Raw genomic sequence first — 15,000 nt, 5'->3', positions numbered from 1 at the left:
CTATTTTCAGAACAGTAAAATTAGAATAAATATTACCTCTATACACTATAAAAACTTTAACAAAACAAGAGGAAGAGAAATTAGATAGAATACTGTGCCCGAGTGTACCCTCAAACAAGAGAACTCTAACCCGAGACAGTGGAAGGCCATGGTACAGAGGTTATGGCACTACTCAAGACTAGAGAATAATAATAATAATAATAATAATAATAATAATAATAATAATAATAATAATAATAATAATAATAATAATAATAATAATAATAATAATAATAATTCAGTTCAGATATTCTCCGCAATATTAACTGATCGCTTTTGTTTCCAGAACCCTTTCATGAAGGAAAGCTTCACTCTCGCAATAGAAAGTCTTCACACCACAGACAGAGGCACTCAAGAAAATGTGAGTATGGGAAATTTTCATTCATGAAAAGTCGTTTTGGGATATGAAATATTGGGCAGTAAGACCCGAAACTAACCCTGAACAAGTTATGGCATTATATTAGGGATAAACTGAATAAGAAGACTAAGATAGCGTTACAAAAAAAAAAAAAAAAAAAAAAAAAAAAAAAAAAAAAAACATGGTCACCAAAACTGAAAAAAAAACTGTCTTAGATTTGTTGTGGCCTGTTGGTAACGATCTTGCTTGGTGATCGCCTGACTGGAGTACAAGTCCCGCTCAAACTCGTTAGTTTCTTTGGTCGCTGCAACCTCACCATCTTTGTGAGCTTAAGATGGGGGTTTTGGGAAGCCTATAGTTCTATCTGCTGTGTCATCAGCAGCCACTGCTTGGCCCTCCCTGATGCTATCTTGGGTGCTGATCATATGTATATGTGGTCAGTCTCCTGGGTATTGTCCTCTTTGATAGGGCAAGGTCACTATCCCCTGTCTCTGCCATTCATGAACGGCCTTTAAACCTGTAAGATGCATACACTTGTATATTACTCTTGCAATAGAAAAAAAATATTTTTATATTTACAGACATGAGTATTGTATGATAAAGTTAATCAAAATCTTCAAATCATAATAAAAAAATAAAAAAATAAAACAGTAATTCAGAGCATACAACGTTGGCTTCCTGCCATTATCACCTACAAAATTCGCGAGGCGAAAAAGAGTTCCAGTGAATCGAACAGTCTCACAATTTACACTTAATTTTTGGTGTCATTTCCAGGTACATAAACTGCCGTTAGACAAGTGGAAGTCGGTGGAAGTGGTCCCGATAGATATCGTCAATGACCCTCTCGGTCCTTCCGATTACAAGGAAGAAGAAGATCCGTCGAAATTCAAGTCGACAAAAACTGGCCGGGGTCCGCTGAAGGGACCCAAGTGGTGGGAAGAGGTAAGAAAATAAGTCTAACGGAGTAAGGAAAGGGTATTTGGAGGCCTTGTGGGGTTTAAAAGCTCCCCAAAAAGGCAACATCATACTAACATTTCGTAGAGAGATATTCAAGGAAGGAGGACTTAGAGGTGCATATTGTAACAATTACTGAAGGATGTTCAAGTTCTTATTTGAGAGTTAGGTATTCGCGTGGTGCAACTGCATATTTTTCTTCACAACTGCACCTCAACTTGAAAAGTACACCGGGCCTAGCGTAGGACAATGGCTCAGATTCATATATCCAAATCCATACTGATGTCTGCGTTGTTGTTTTTGTTAGTTATAATTGATATTATCATTATTATCATACCTACTCTAACGAAAATCTGAGCCAACAGCTCGAAGAAGAGTGGACTAAAGAAATTGAATAGTCAAGTAGCAAAAAAATAAGAGGAATTATATGTAAATTAAGACAGAGTAATGAGTTAATTTATCAAACCAGCAGTAACATCTTTAATATTTATTTTAAACTTCATTTGAGTTAGATTTTTACTATTTAAACAAAATGTGGGTTACGTCTCATTCACCTGAGACTTGCAGGTCAATTCACGGCAGATCTTGAGATTGGATCCCAACGAGGCGCAAAAGCCAAGGTATAGACTCAAACCGTTGAATGCAGTATTGCCAACGTATGTGGTCAACCTATTATAACTTGCCCCATCAGACATTGAGAAAGTTCCAGCTGCAACACTTTCATATAAACAAGCTTTTATTTAACATCATACATCTAGGAATTCATTTCCCTTCCCTCTTGCAACCTTTTAACGATGTACCGTCGCATTCTTGTTAAGAGGAGAGGAAAATGTCTGTCACGTTCACTTAGCTCGATAGGGGAGATAAGGTGTAAATTGGGTTGGGGGTTGGAAATGTCACCTTCCGCCCATCGTACGGAAACGAATTGGACTCATAATAAGGAAAGCATCATGAGACAAGAAGTACGGCAATAAAAAAAGAAAAAAAAAAAACACACGTGCCGCTCGAATCAATTAGAGAGAGAAAACCGCTGACGTAAGAGCTCTCTCTCTCTCTCTCTCTCTCTCTCTCTCTCTCTCTCTCTCTCTCTCTCTCTCTCTCTCTCTCTCTCTCTCTCTCTTTTGGGTGCACAGGAGACTATTTTCGGATATAGCTTCCTGCGATATTATCCACCTTCGCTTTATATGTTAACGATGCATTTTTTATTCCTCTGCTTACCTTTTACCAACATTCCAATTAACACACAATCTCTCTCTCTCTCTCTCTCTCTCTCTCTCTCTCTCTCTCTCTCTCTCTCTCTCTCTCTCTCTCTCAAGGCCGGAGCATCTTATTCTTTCTCCCCGGGATCGATCGACTGGCAGAATCATGAGGTTTTTAGCCTCCGGGTTCCACTCTCAAAATTCCTTCCGTCGGTTCGAGGGAGAAGAAGAAAGAAAGAAAAAAAAACAATGACAACAACGCCTACTCAACTTGCCCACGCTACCGATATTTCGCCCTTTGGATAATGCGAATGCTTTCAGATTGTTATCGCTTATATCAACCTGGACGAACATCAAAGTTATTTGTGATAAAGAATGCCACGATGAACGTTATTAGATAAATATGTTGAAAATGTCACAACGACAGCATTTGATTGCATGTTGCACTTGAAAATATTTTCTTCATGAATGGAAGTGGCTTCAATGAGGACTGATTGTTACTTATCAAAATGTAGTTCAGTTTAATCAGGAATAATTGACAGCCCCCAACCTCACTCGCTTGTACTTGAGTGTATGACTATTGCAGTTGTTTGGAGAGAGAGAGAGAGAGAGAGAGAGAGAGAGAGAGAGAGAGAGAGGAGAGAGAGAGAGAGGAGAGAGAGAGAGAGAGTAACGTTATCAATTAGAAAATCATCGGTAGAAGAAACATTGAAGGCTTGGGTACAGACTTCCATCATTATAAACGTTACAAGTTCTACTTGTATGTGAATATCTTTCGCTTCAGATAATGATTTTCTTATTAAATCTGGTAATATAAACACATTTTTCATTTATTATTATTATTATTATTATTATTATTATTATTATTATTATTATTATTATTATTATTAGCAAAGCTACAACCCTAGTTGGAAAAGCAGGATGCTATAAGCCCAAGGGCTCCAACAGGGAAAAATAGCCCAGAGAGGAAAGGAAATATAATAATAAATATACTATATGAGAAGTAGGCCTAATGAACAATTAGAATAAAGTAATCTAAGACCAGTAACAGCATGAGAATAAATCTCTCATATATAAAAGGCCTTTCAAAATCGAATTGTTGAAGATTGATAATGAAGTAAAACTGGCAACCAAAATCCAGGCAGGGAGGATTATTAAATTCTGCGAACCGCCCATGAAAGAGAGCGACTGTATCTGGAACACGAGCCACCCACGCGCTGTTCCCACGGAGGTGTAGGCTGGTCGAAAGTCAGCCGTTAGCGTAGCCAAGTCTAATAACATTAGGCTGATGTATAAGACCGATGGAATTATACAATAAGGATATTCTTTCTGTATAATTTTGGTTAAATGTAATACCTCATATATTGTTTAATTCTACTACTGCATGTGATTAAAATAATGGATATTTTTTAATCAATTCTAATACCTCATTTGATTAAATCTAATACCTCCTTTTTTATCAACTGTAATATCTCATTTGATTGAATATAATACCTAATTTGATTAAATCAAATACCTCAGTTGATTAAATCAAATACCTCAGTTGATTAAATCTAATACGTCATTTTTAATCAATTCTAATACTTCATTTGCTTAAATCACCTAATAATTATCCATTATAATTTTTCTTTAGATTAAATCTAATACCTAATTTGATCAAATCAAATTGGCTTACCTCATTTGATTAAATCTAATACCTAATTTTTATCAGTGCTAATGCCTCATTTGATTAAATCTAATGCCTAATTTTTAATCAATTCTAATACTTCATTTGATTAAATCACCTAATATTTATCCATTATAATTTTTCATTTGATTAAATCTAATACCTAATTTTTATCAATTCTAATGCCTCATTTGATTAAATCTAATACCTCATGTTTAATCAATTCTAATGCCTCATTTGATTAAATCACCTAATATTTATCCATTATAATATTTGATTTGATTAAAATGTAATACATAATTTGATCAAATCAAATAGGCTTACCTCATTTGATTAAATCTAATGCCTAATTTTTATCAATTCTAGTACCTCAGTTTTTATCAATTCTAATACCTCATTTGATAAAATCAAATACATTATTTGATTAAATCAAATACCTCATTTGATCAAATCAAATACCTCATTTTATTAAGTATAGTGTCTCATTTGATGAATTTAGATAACATATTTGAATAATCAAAATGCCTTATTTGATTGCATATATCACCTTATTTGATTAAATCAGATATCCCCGTTGATCAAGTCAAATATATACCTCATTTGAATAAATCGTATGCTATTTTCCCTGTTGGGGCCCCTGGGCTTATAGCATCCTGCTTTTCCAACTAGGGTTGTAGCTTAGCAAGTAATAATAATAATAATAATAATAATAATTAATAATAATAATAATAATAATAATAATAATAATAATAATAATAATAATAATAATAATAATAATAATAATAATATTTTGATTAGATCAAATGCCTCATTTGATTAATTAATTTAATACCTCATTCGATTGTTCCTTATCTGTTTACCCTTAGTGTCAGCCAGTGATGACTTGCTACAAATTGGTGACCTGTGAATTCAAGTGGTTTGGTGTTCAGGCGAAGGTAGAGAGAAGCATCCAGGATTTTGAGCGTCGAATCTTCACCATTTTCCACAGGTTAGTTAAAATTTCTTTTATTTTACTTCATTCGGTGAATATTTGGCTGAGTAAGCTGATTTTTTTATGATAAATTGTATATATTCAAATGATTTTACTAGTTATGCAGTTTGATATTATGGATATTTAACAGATTAAGATAAATAATTCATTATTTTTAACTTGATTATTGCACTATGTATGTAATTATTTCAATAACTATTTAACAAGATTAATTTTACTCTATATATATATATATATATATATATATATATATATATATATATATATATATATATATATATATATATCTATATATATATATATATATATATATATATATATATATATATATATATATATATATATATATATATATATATATATATATATATTTATGTGTGTGTGTGTGTGTGTGTGTTGATTTATTCATATCTGTTACGAGTGTGTATTAAATCATTCAACTTTTATCTACGTCAAAATATTTCTGGTAGTAGAAAATTTCTATTTTTAGGCATAACTAATAATTATCTTCAAATACTATTTATAATTCAGTTCATTTTGAATATTATCTTTCATACGAATAAATTATTGATATATCCCTACGTTAGAAGGAGGTATTCCGTATAACTTATACCTTTTATATATCTAAAATCCTACTGGTTTATTTAATTGTTATTTTGATTGCTTTCTGATATATGATTTAATCATAAATTATGACAATCAGTTGTCCCAGGCCTATCAATCAAGTGATGCCTAAAATCGATGATGTTATATAACTACATCATCAATCATAATCAGCGAATTATGTTTAGTCAGGTGTGATATTTGAAGGGTAAATTAACTCATATGGCTGATTTATTGTTCTGTTTATGCCGGTAAAACAAGAAACTATTTGAATAAAATTCGTTTCAAGCATTCGCTGCAATAAAAAGAAAAAATTAAAAGCGTCATTGAAAGTAGGCCTAATATTCATAAACAATCCCTTGGAAAAGAAAGAATAAATATCTTTGGGAAAAGAGTTGGAGGTTGTGTGGGGGCGTTTTTAACGGAGAGAGAGAGAGAGAGAGAGAGAGAGAGAGAGAGAGAGAGAGAGAGAGAGAGAGAGGAGAGAGAGAGAATTTGCTAGCAAATGGCTCGTGCGTCACTATATGGTTCCTTGGCAATATTATTGACTCTACTTTTCATCCTTTCTCTTCGCTTTCTTATCTTCGCTGTCCAGCTTCTCCAACGTGATGCCATTTCAATCTCCGAATCATTGGCCGCAATAGTTATGTTAAACTATTATATAAGCGTGATATCAATGGGCCTATTGATTAGGCATAACTGTCGAACCATAGTAAACCTATTATGCTTTTTAATTTATGACCTATTCTTTGATTTTTCTGTTTTCATGGGACATCAATAACAACTTTCAGTTCCGAGAGAGAGAGAGAGAGAGAGAGAGAGAGAGAGAGAGAGAGAGAGAGAGAGAGAGAGAGAGAGAGAGAGAGAGAGCAATCATTTTTCGCCGACTGGTCGGTTGCAGTAAAAGCGATGGTTGATACCTAGCTAGGAAATTATTTTTTTTTATTAGGAAATATATATTTACAATACTTACAAATCGTAAGTATTGTAAATATATATTTCCTATTAAAATAGTTACATGAATATATTTTTACTTAACATATACCGCAATACATTCACAACTGAAATCTCATTTATGATTTCCTAATATTATTTTCATCGAAGCTATTACGCGAAATACTCTTTGAAAATCAAAATACGGGAGAGTAATGCTGTCAGAAATTTGACAACCAACACGTATAATTTCAGGCAGATATTCTGTTGGATGGATCTTTGGTATGGGTTAAGTCTAGACAACATACGGCAGATTGAAGATGACACCAAAGATGAACTCGACAAGGTGAGACGTTCAAATTCATTATCTATCTACTATATTTAGTGTTATTTAATTTTCAGTGGTTCTCATTATATAATTTTGGTTTGACATTTTCTCTCATTTCTGTGAAAGATGAGATTCGTAACGAAATTTTCTTGATTTTCCAGCAAATAAAACTCGGCGAGATCAGAGGCCATGTTGGGTAGCTCACCTGGAGTCACTGACGAACTGTTCTCTCTCAACAATCTGCTCAACGAACCACAAATTTGGCTCTCTCTCTCTCTCTCTCTCTCTCTCTCTCTCTCTCTCTCTCTCTCCTCTCTCTCTCTCTCCTCTCTCTCGCTCGTCATTTTCTGAAATAATCATCATTTCTAACAAGATTTTTTCACTGATGTATAGCTTTAAGCTTGCGCTTCAATATCATTGGTTAAAAAGAAATAAACAATGTATGTATATATTGTATGTTTACATTGAAAATGTTGAAAGCAAATTATTTTTGGAAAATTTTGTACAATTGTACCATTCGTTGCAAATATATAGACCTATGTGCATTTTCTATCGAAGTTTAAACTGACATTAAATTCTGCTATGCATAATTCATCTTTGTAAAATATAAGGTATTCTTTACTGTGTATATTATGACATTGTCCTGTGCAGCTAAGTCTTTCAAATGAATATATTGTGAAGTAGCTTAGATATTTGTCTTTTGCTCATTCCATGTTCCAAAGAATATTTGTAATAAAATGTTATCGTTTGTGGAGTTTGCCTTTCCTGGTTAATTATATACTCTGTATATCCGGGTAATTTTAGGACTTCCGTAACCCTGTTTTGATTGTGCTCAACTATTAGGAATTTTAATATTATTAAGATGACAAGAATTGTGTCAAGGTATTATTATTATTATTATTATTATTATTATTATTATTATTATTATTATTATTATTATTATTATTATTATTATTATTACAAGCTAGGCTATAACCTAGTTGGAAAAGCAAGATTCAATAAGCACAAGGGCTCTAACATGGAAAAATAGCCGTGAGAAAATGAAACAAAGAAATAAACTACAAGAGAAGAATAAACAATGAAAATAAGATATTTCAAGAACAGTAACATTAAATTAAATCCTTTCTCTTTTAAACTACAAAAACTTCAAGAAGCAAGAGGAAGAGAAACAGGACAGCGTGCCGGAATGTACCCCCAAGCAAGAGAACTCTAATCCATGACAGTGGAAGGCCATGTACAGAGAGTATGGCACTACCCAAGACCAGAGAACAAAGGTTTGATTTTGGAGTGTCCTTCCTTTAGAAGAGCTGCTTAATATAGCTAAAGAGTCTCTTCTACCCTTACCAAGAGGAAAGTAGCCACTGAACAATTACCGTACAGAGGTTAACTCGTGGAGCGAAGAACTGTTTGGTAATCCGAGTGTTGTCAGGTGTATGAGGACAGAGGAGAATATTGAAAGAATAGGCCAGGTTATTCGGTGTATGTGTTGGCAAAAACAAAATGAGCCGGGAGAGAGAGAGAGAGATCAAATGTAATACTGTATGGCCAGTCAAAGCACACAATAGCTCTCTAGCGGTAGTGTCTCAATGGGTGGCCGGTGCCCTGGCCAGCCTACTACCTATAAAACACAAGGGTTCTACCAGGGAAAATAGCCCAGTGAGAAATAGAAATATGGAAACAGAATAGTGTGCCCGAGTGTACCCTTAAGCAAGAGTCTAAATCCGAGGAATTGGGTGATCATGGTACAAAGGCTACGGCACCACCCAAGACTAGAGATCGATGGTTGGATTTTTGGAGTGTTCTTCTTCTAAAAGAACTGCTTACCATAGCTAAAGATTCTCTTCTACCCTTTCCATGCGGAAAGTTCCCACTGAACAATTACAGTGCAGTAGTTAACACCTTGATAGAAGAATTTTTTCTGTTATTTTAGTGTTGTCAGGTGCATGAGGAAAATGTGTAAGGAATAGGCCAGACTATTCGGTGTATGTGTAGGCAATTGAAAAATGAACCGTAACCAGAGAAGGATCTAATGTAGGTCTACTATAGTAATATCTGACCAACCAAAGAATCCAATAGTTCTCCAGCGGAAGTATCCCAACGGCCAGCCTACTTACTGCCTATCTCCATTCTGGGCACAGTAGGCCTACTTACTTATGGGGCCATTCTTTATGAAGGCTGACTTCGGGCTGGATGACGGCAGTGAAACTGAGGGGGTTTTCCTCTTTGCACTGAATGAACTCCCAGTCCTAAGGCCAAATTCCCTAAATCCAAAATGAAGTCAAAATAAAGTAAAACACTTTTGATCAGACAGATCGTCTCGAGAAATCTTACAAGTTGGACGCCACTGACTTAAAATTTTTAGGTGAGTAATAACATCCGTGAGCCCGCGACATGTTATCCACCCACGGCGCCATAATTCTAACAATATATCAGCGATGTCTCCAGACTTATTATTTATTAAATTTACAAAATTATGAATCGTTGGTTTGTTGTTTGGAAAAGTATGAGGAAAGTGAAAGGTCACGTTCTTTGCATTTGACTTGGCAAATTTACTTGTAAATTCCATGTACTCCTGTTGAATGTTCGCCTAAACAAACCATAACTCGCTTTATCTAATTTTAGATTGTGCATGACTAGCAGCTGACTATTTGCTATCGTCAAGGGTTACATTGATCGATAGAACTCAGTGCGGGAACTCACGTGAGTATCCTGATTGATTAATGAATACACTGATCGCAAAAAACGCACCCTCTCAATGTCTGGCACGTACAAGGTGGTAGTGTGATAATATCAGGGTGTAAGTTTCTTGTTTTCTTCACGATTTATTTCAATTTTGTTCTCCAGGGTAAGTAAAGTCGCTTACAGAAAGTTTCCTATTGTTTGGTCTATACAGAGGTGATGCAGAGTAAGTTTTGTACCTACATTTAGTTTCGATGACTGATAACAATTTTGAACTTAGATTTTTGGATTTGGGTACGTTAAATATGAAGTTATTTCCTGATGACAGGTAGGCCAAGGTTTCGGTTATTATCAAATTATTTAGTGTTGTTGTTACGTGAGAATTTTTAACTGCTTTATTCGTTATCTGTTCGTGTACTAAAAGGAAGGTGATAGTTACATGATATTTTATGAACTTGCGAAAGCAGCGAAATATACGAACAATATTTTTTTCCAAATCGTCTCTTTTTGGGTATTCCTGACCGTATTTGTTGGTCACAAGTTTTACCCTTAACTAGGTTATATACAGTATATAACAATTATTTATGGACAAATGTAGAAACTCTGACTGATTAGGTAAAAAATGCGTATATTTATACCAGTGTGACAAAAGTTATGCACACATCACACCACAAAGAGTTGTAAAAGTATATAATGCATGTGTCATCGGTAACAATTCTGGAAACGTGCGTAAACGGTAATGTATTGGCTGCACGAAATGCCCAAGTCTATCAGATTAACCTGTATCCATCCTGCAAAAAATAGTTGTCCTTAATATTGTTCCAAACTGCCAGTGATCGATTAAATCACCGCTTAAAACTGGAAAACATGATAAATGTTTGTGGCATATCGCTTAGACATGAGCTGTAGCCTATCTTGTTAAGATGTTTAAAACAATTTAATAGTTTGAGAAATACTGTTATCTTTATTATAATCTCTTTAGAACGTAACTTAATAGAAGTACAGTAAATTATTGATAGCCTATTTGTAATGCATTATTATGTAGTGTTATTGTATATTCTCGTAGATTTGTTATGTTATGCTATTGTTAATAGCGTATTTCTAATGCATATTATATAGTGTTATAGTATATTATGGAAAATTTGGGTGGATTTTGGTGTTTTGTACATCCCTAGGTAGCAAAAACAGTTAGAGGGATACGTTCTAACCTAACCTCATTGTAGGTATTTATTGTCTAGCCTAGTACACCGGGTCCTTACCTGCGAATATCACATCATGATTTTGGTCTTAAAAACAAGTTAATAAAAATAAGATTAAATATGAATTTTACTTTTTTTCTTATTTCTGCAAGCACGGTAGACGCGTCCGAAAGTATATTAAATAGACCACGTGCTGGTGTAATTCAAGCCTGGTCTTGAATGATCTCCCTGGCCCCGTCGCCAGACTATGACTCATATTATTTTAACCCATTTTTTCTTCGCTTTTAGTTAACTTGATTATTGATTTATGCATAATTTACTGATTTTTCTAAGCTAGCCACTGAGGTCAGTTCACTTTAATAGAGAGAGAGAGAGAGAGAGAGAGAGAGAGAGAGAGAGAGAGAGAGAGAGAGAGAGAGAGAGAGAGAGAGAGAGAGAGAGAGATTCATGTTTTGGCGGGAAAAGTTTTTTTTTTTTACATATCGGATTCTGAGAATTTGTTTTTAAGATTTTAATTTATTTTTAAGAAACAGGTTTTATAAACAGAATTTAAATTTAAATTTATCACAGAGTTTTATATAAAAATGTGTTTTTATCACATTTTGTATCTATTTTATATTTTATTAGCTTTGAAATAGGTATTTACCTCTTGAATTTGAATTTACCTCCAGAATTTAATCAGACCAGATCTATAGGAGTCAAGCTCATTGGTCTGGTTAATCTTTTCCTTTTTCATCATCATCATCATCACCATCATCTCCTACGCCTATTGGCGCAAAAGGGCCTCGGTTAGATTTCGCCAGTCGTCTCTATCTTGAGATTTTAAATCAATACTTCCTTTTTAATAATGATAATATACATTGTTTACAAGCAGTCAGGCCAGAGGCCGGTTTAATTATTGATTACACTTGAAGGAAAATTATTCGGTTTTATGTTCTTAATCTCCTGTAATGTCCTTTGGTACAATTGCAACGATGACGATGCAAGAGAATATGTATTCTGTACCAATAAGAAAAATATATTGCGTTACGTTTCCACATTTGCTAATTACCTTCGCCATTTTCATTGTGAAGGTTATGTTTTGATAGGCGTATGTTTTTTGTTTTTGTATGTCTGTCTGTGTGTGGTTCGCTTAGATAAAAAAGTAGTTGACAAAATCTCGTGGAATTTGGTGGGATGATTGGCCATGATCCAAGGACAATTTAATTAGATATTGGGAGTGGTTGGGCCAAAAGTCAAAGGCAAGGTCACGAAAAGGTAAAAAAAAAGTTTTTTTTTTTCATATCTTGGCCAATTTTTATCTGTTTTACATGAAACTAGTGCCAAAATATGCATAATTAAATTGCTAATCTTGTGATATATAACATATAGGCAAAGGTATGCGCTCTACCGAGTACCCGTTCTAGTTTCAGGATTTATTTCAGCAGATGAAAATATATTTTCATGACACTTTCACCACAGTTAGGCTACTGTTACTATTATAGCTTCATCGAGTGTTATTGTTGATGTTATCTAGTCTTGGGTAGTGCCGTAGCCTCTGCACCATAATCTTGCACTGTCTTGGGTTAGAGTTCTTTTGCTTGAGGGTACATATCTACTCGACAGAAAAATCTCGGGTTTGATTCCTGTATGAGTCTGAACGCGTTTGTATTGTTTGGTAGTAGAAGTTAGTTATGTGTCTTGTAGATAATCGACATTGATGGATCACAATTATCACTAACGTTACTAGCCAAGCTACAACCTTAGTTGTAAAAGTAGGGTGCAACAAGCTCAAGGGCTCTTAACAGGGAAGGCAGCCAAGTGCAGAAATGAAATGGAAAAATAACGAATCTGTGGGACTGTATAAGGGAAATAATGAAATAATATATTAAAAACATTGTAAAACATATTGATATCAGTAATGGCGTTGAAATAGCGTTCATGTGTGAATTATTAAGCAAGAAATGTCAACCTGTTCAACAGAAAAACATTAGTAACGAGTTTGAACTTCAGAAGTTTATTTTACTATTTGATAAAAGCTGGAATAAAACTTCTAGACAATTGTGTAGTTTTATGTCTAATGATGGAGAAAGCGATACTGAGCTGCATACATAATACTAAGTACAGGATGGTACAGTCTGGGAAGATCTGAATATAAAGGATGGTTAGAATTATCGAATAGCATATGCAATTTGTACAGAACTAACTGAACGATTTTTTTGATGCTGTAAAAAATCTAAATGACAGAAAGTTTTTGTCCAATAAATTTAAGATGAGAGTTAAAGACTTGTCAGGACAAAACTCAAAACAAGAAAGAATGAAAAACTTGAAACATTTCCCTCAAGATAAATAAATAAATAAAAAAAAAACTTCCTCAATAAGGCAATATTTTGTGTGCATTTGAAGAAGAAATAGACCGGGCATGTTTCTCAATAGTAAATTTTCAATGAAAAATTACACCTAGAATTTTAAACAAGCTCTATATAGTTAAAGGGAAATTCTCAATGCAAAAATCTAGAGGTTGAGAAGCCACTGTCTTTGACTTACTTGCAAATATACTTTGAGTTTCGTTGGGGTTCAACATCACCATCCCTAGTTTGCACCTTGCACCAATCTTGGCTAGAATTATAAAAAAGGATGTGACACCTAAAGTTGTTTTCTAGGCCTATTGACATATGATATTATTTTTCCTTGGAGCCCTTGGGCTTATAGCATCTTGCTTTTCCAACTAGGGCTGTAGTTTAGCTAGTAATAATAATAATAATAATAATGTGAATATAGTATGAAAAGTAACGGGCTAAAAACATTACTCTGAGGAACACTGGGTATTTCTTTCATATACTCACTATGTTGCCCATTAACAACTACTCTTTGTAATAAATATATTAATTGAAAATTCAATTATGATGCTAAGAAAAGACCCTCCCACTTATAACACGGTCAAAGGCAGCACCAAAATCAAGGTCAATCATTCGCATCTTTCCCTGACCACATTCAAGGGATTTCTATACAGCCTTGGAGATTGCAAGAAGGGCATCATATGCTCCGAGGTCCTTGCGATAACCAAATTACAAAGCAGGGAACAGATGATTACCTTTAACATACCCATTTAGACCTCTTGCTAAAAGACGATAAACTTTTAATTAAACGGGAGTTAGAGAAATTGTTCGACAATCAGTTGTTCTAGAGCTACCACAGTAATATTTACATAGTGGAGTATCATTACCAATTCTTCAAGTGTTAAGAGAACCTCTTCTTGCTAACTTACAGAAAATAGCTCACATCTTCGGAGATAAGAATTAGCCGTCTTTACAAAAAAAGATAATATTTGACTTACACCTCCATACGCATCAAGGTCCAGTGAAATGTTTTAAATCCAATGTGCCAAAAAGCTAAACTAGTTAGTTTAGCTTGAGGAAAACTGTAGTAATGAGGTTACTGGCAAACACATCAGCTAAACAAGTTGCCTGTTTGATAAAGATCAGTTGAACAACTAATATATCACACTAAGTCCAAGAAGTGGTTTTATTTGCGAATGCGAGAGAAATAAAGAGAAAAAGAAAGAACTAACGGAGTTGTGGTGGCCGATGTGGTAACGTCCCTGACTGGTTATAGCCAGACTGGAGTTCGAGTCCCGCTCAAACTCGTTAATTTCTTTGTTCGTTGTAACCTCACCGTCTTTGTGACATAAGGATAGGGGTTTTAGGGAAGCCTATAGATCTATCTCCTGAGGCATCAGCAGCCATTGCCTGGCCCTCTTTGGTCATAGCTTGGGTGGAGAGGGGCTTGGGCGCTGATCATATGTATAATATGGTCAATCTCTAGAGCATTGTCCTGCGTGATAAGGTAATGTCACTGCCCCTTGATTCTGCCATTCATGAGCAGCCTTTGAACATTTAAACCTGTAATGGCTTTTAGGATAAAAAAAAAGCGTTGAATGAACTATAGTCCATTTCTTTTAGCGATGCATATTTGCACCGACTCGCAGCGGTGCCCTTTTAGCTCGGAGAAGTTTCCTGATCGCTGTTTGGTTGGAATTATCTCGTCCAACCAATCAGCGATCAGGAAACTT

The 15,000-nt window shown here is 34.5% G+C and overlaps 1 protein-coding gene across 1 annotated transcript in view; it reads left to right on the top strand.

The window, feature by feature from the left end:
* LOC137633237 (phosphatidylinositol transfer protein alpha isoform-like) overlaps positions 1 to 7,394 on the top strand; it is a 34,850-nt gene extending 27,456 nt beyond the window's left edge. Inside the window, exons 5-9 of the mRNA XM_068365433.1 lie at positions 326 to 400; positions 1,172 to 1,339; positions 5,083 to 5,204; positions 6,999 to 7,089; positions 7,233 to 7,394. Of these exons, the coding sequence (XP_068221534.1) occupies positions 326 to 400; positions 1,172 to 1,339; positions 5,083 to 5,204; positions 6,999 to 7,089; positions 7,233 to 7,271 (495 nt within the window). The 3' untranslated portion in view covers positions 7,272 to 7,394. The remainder of the gene's footprint in view (positions 1 to 325; positions 401 to 1,171; positions 1,340 to 5,082; positions 5,205 to 6,998; positions 7,090 to 7,232) is intronic.
* The last annotated feature ends 7,606 nt before the right edge of the window (positions 7,395 to 15,000 follow it).

Source organism: Palaemon carinicauda, chromosome 42 (genome assembly GCF_036898095.1).
Source record: "Palaemon carinicauda isolate YSFRI2023 chromosome 42, ASM3689809v2, whole genome shotgun sequence".
Lineage (NCBI taxonomy): Eukaryota > Metazoa > Arthropoda > Malacostraca > Decapoda > Palaemonidae > Palaemon > Palaemon carinicauda.
The sequence above is the reverse complement of the archived record's forward strand: the minus strand, read 5'-3'. Positions and strand labels throughout refer to the sequence as shown.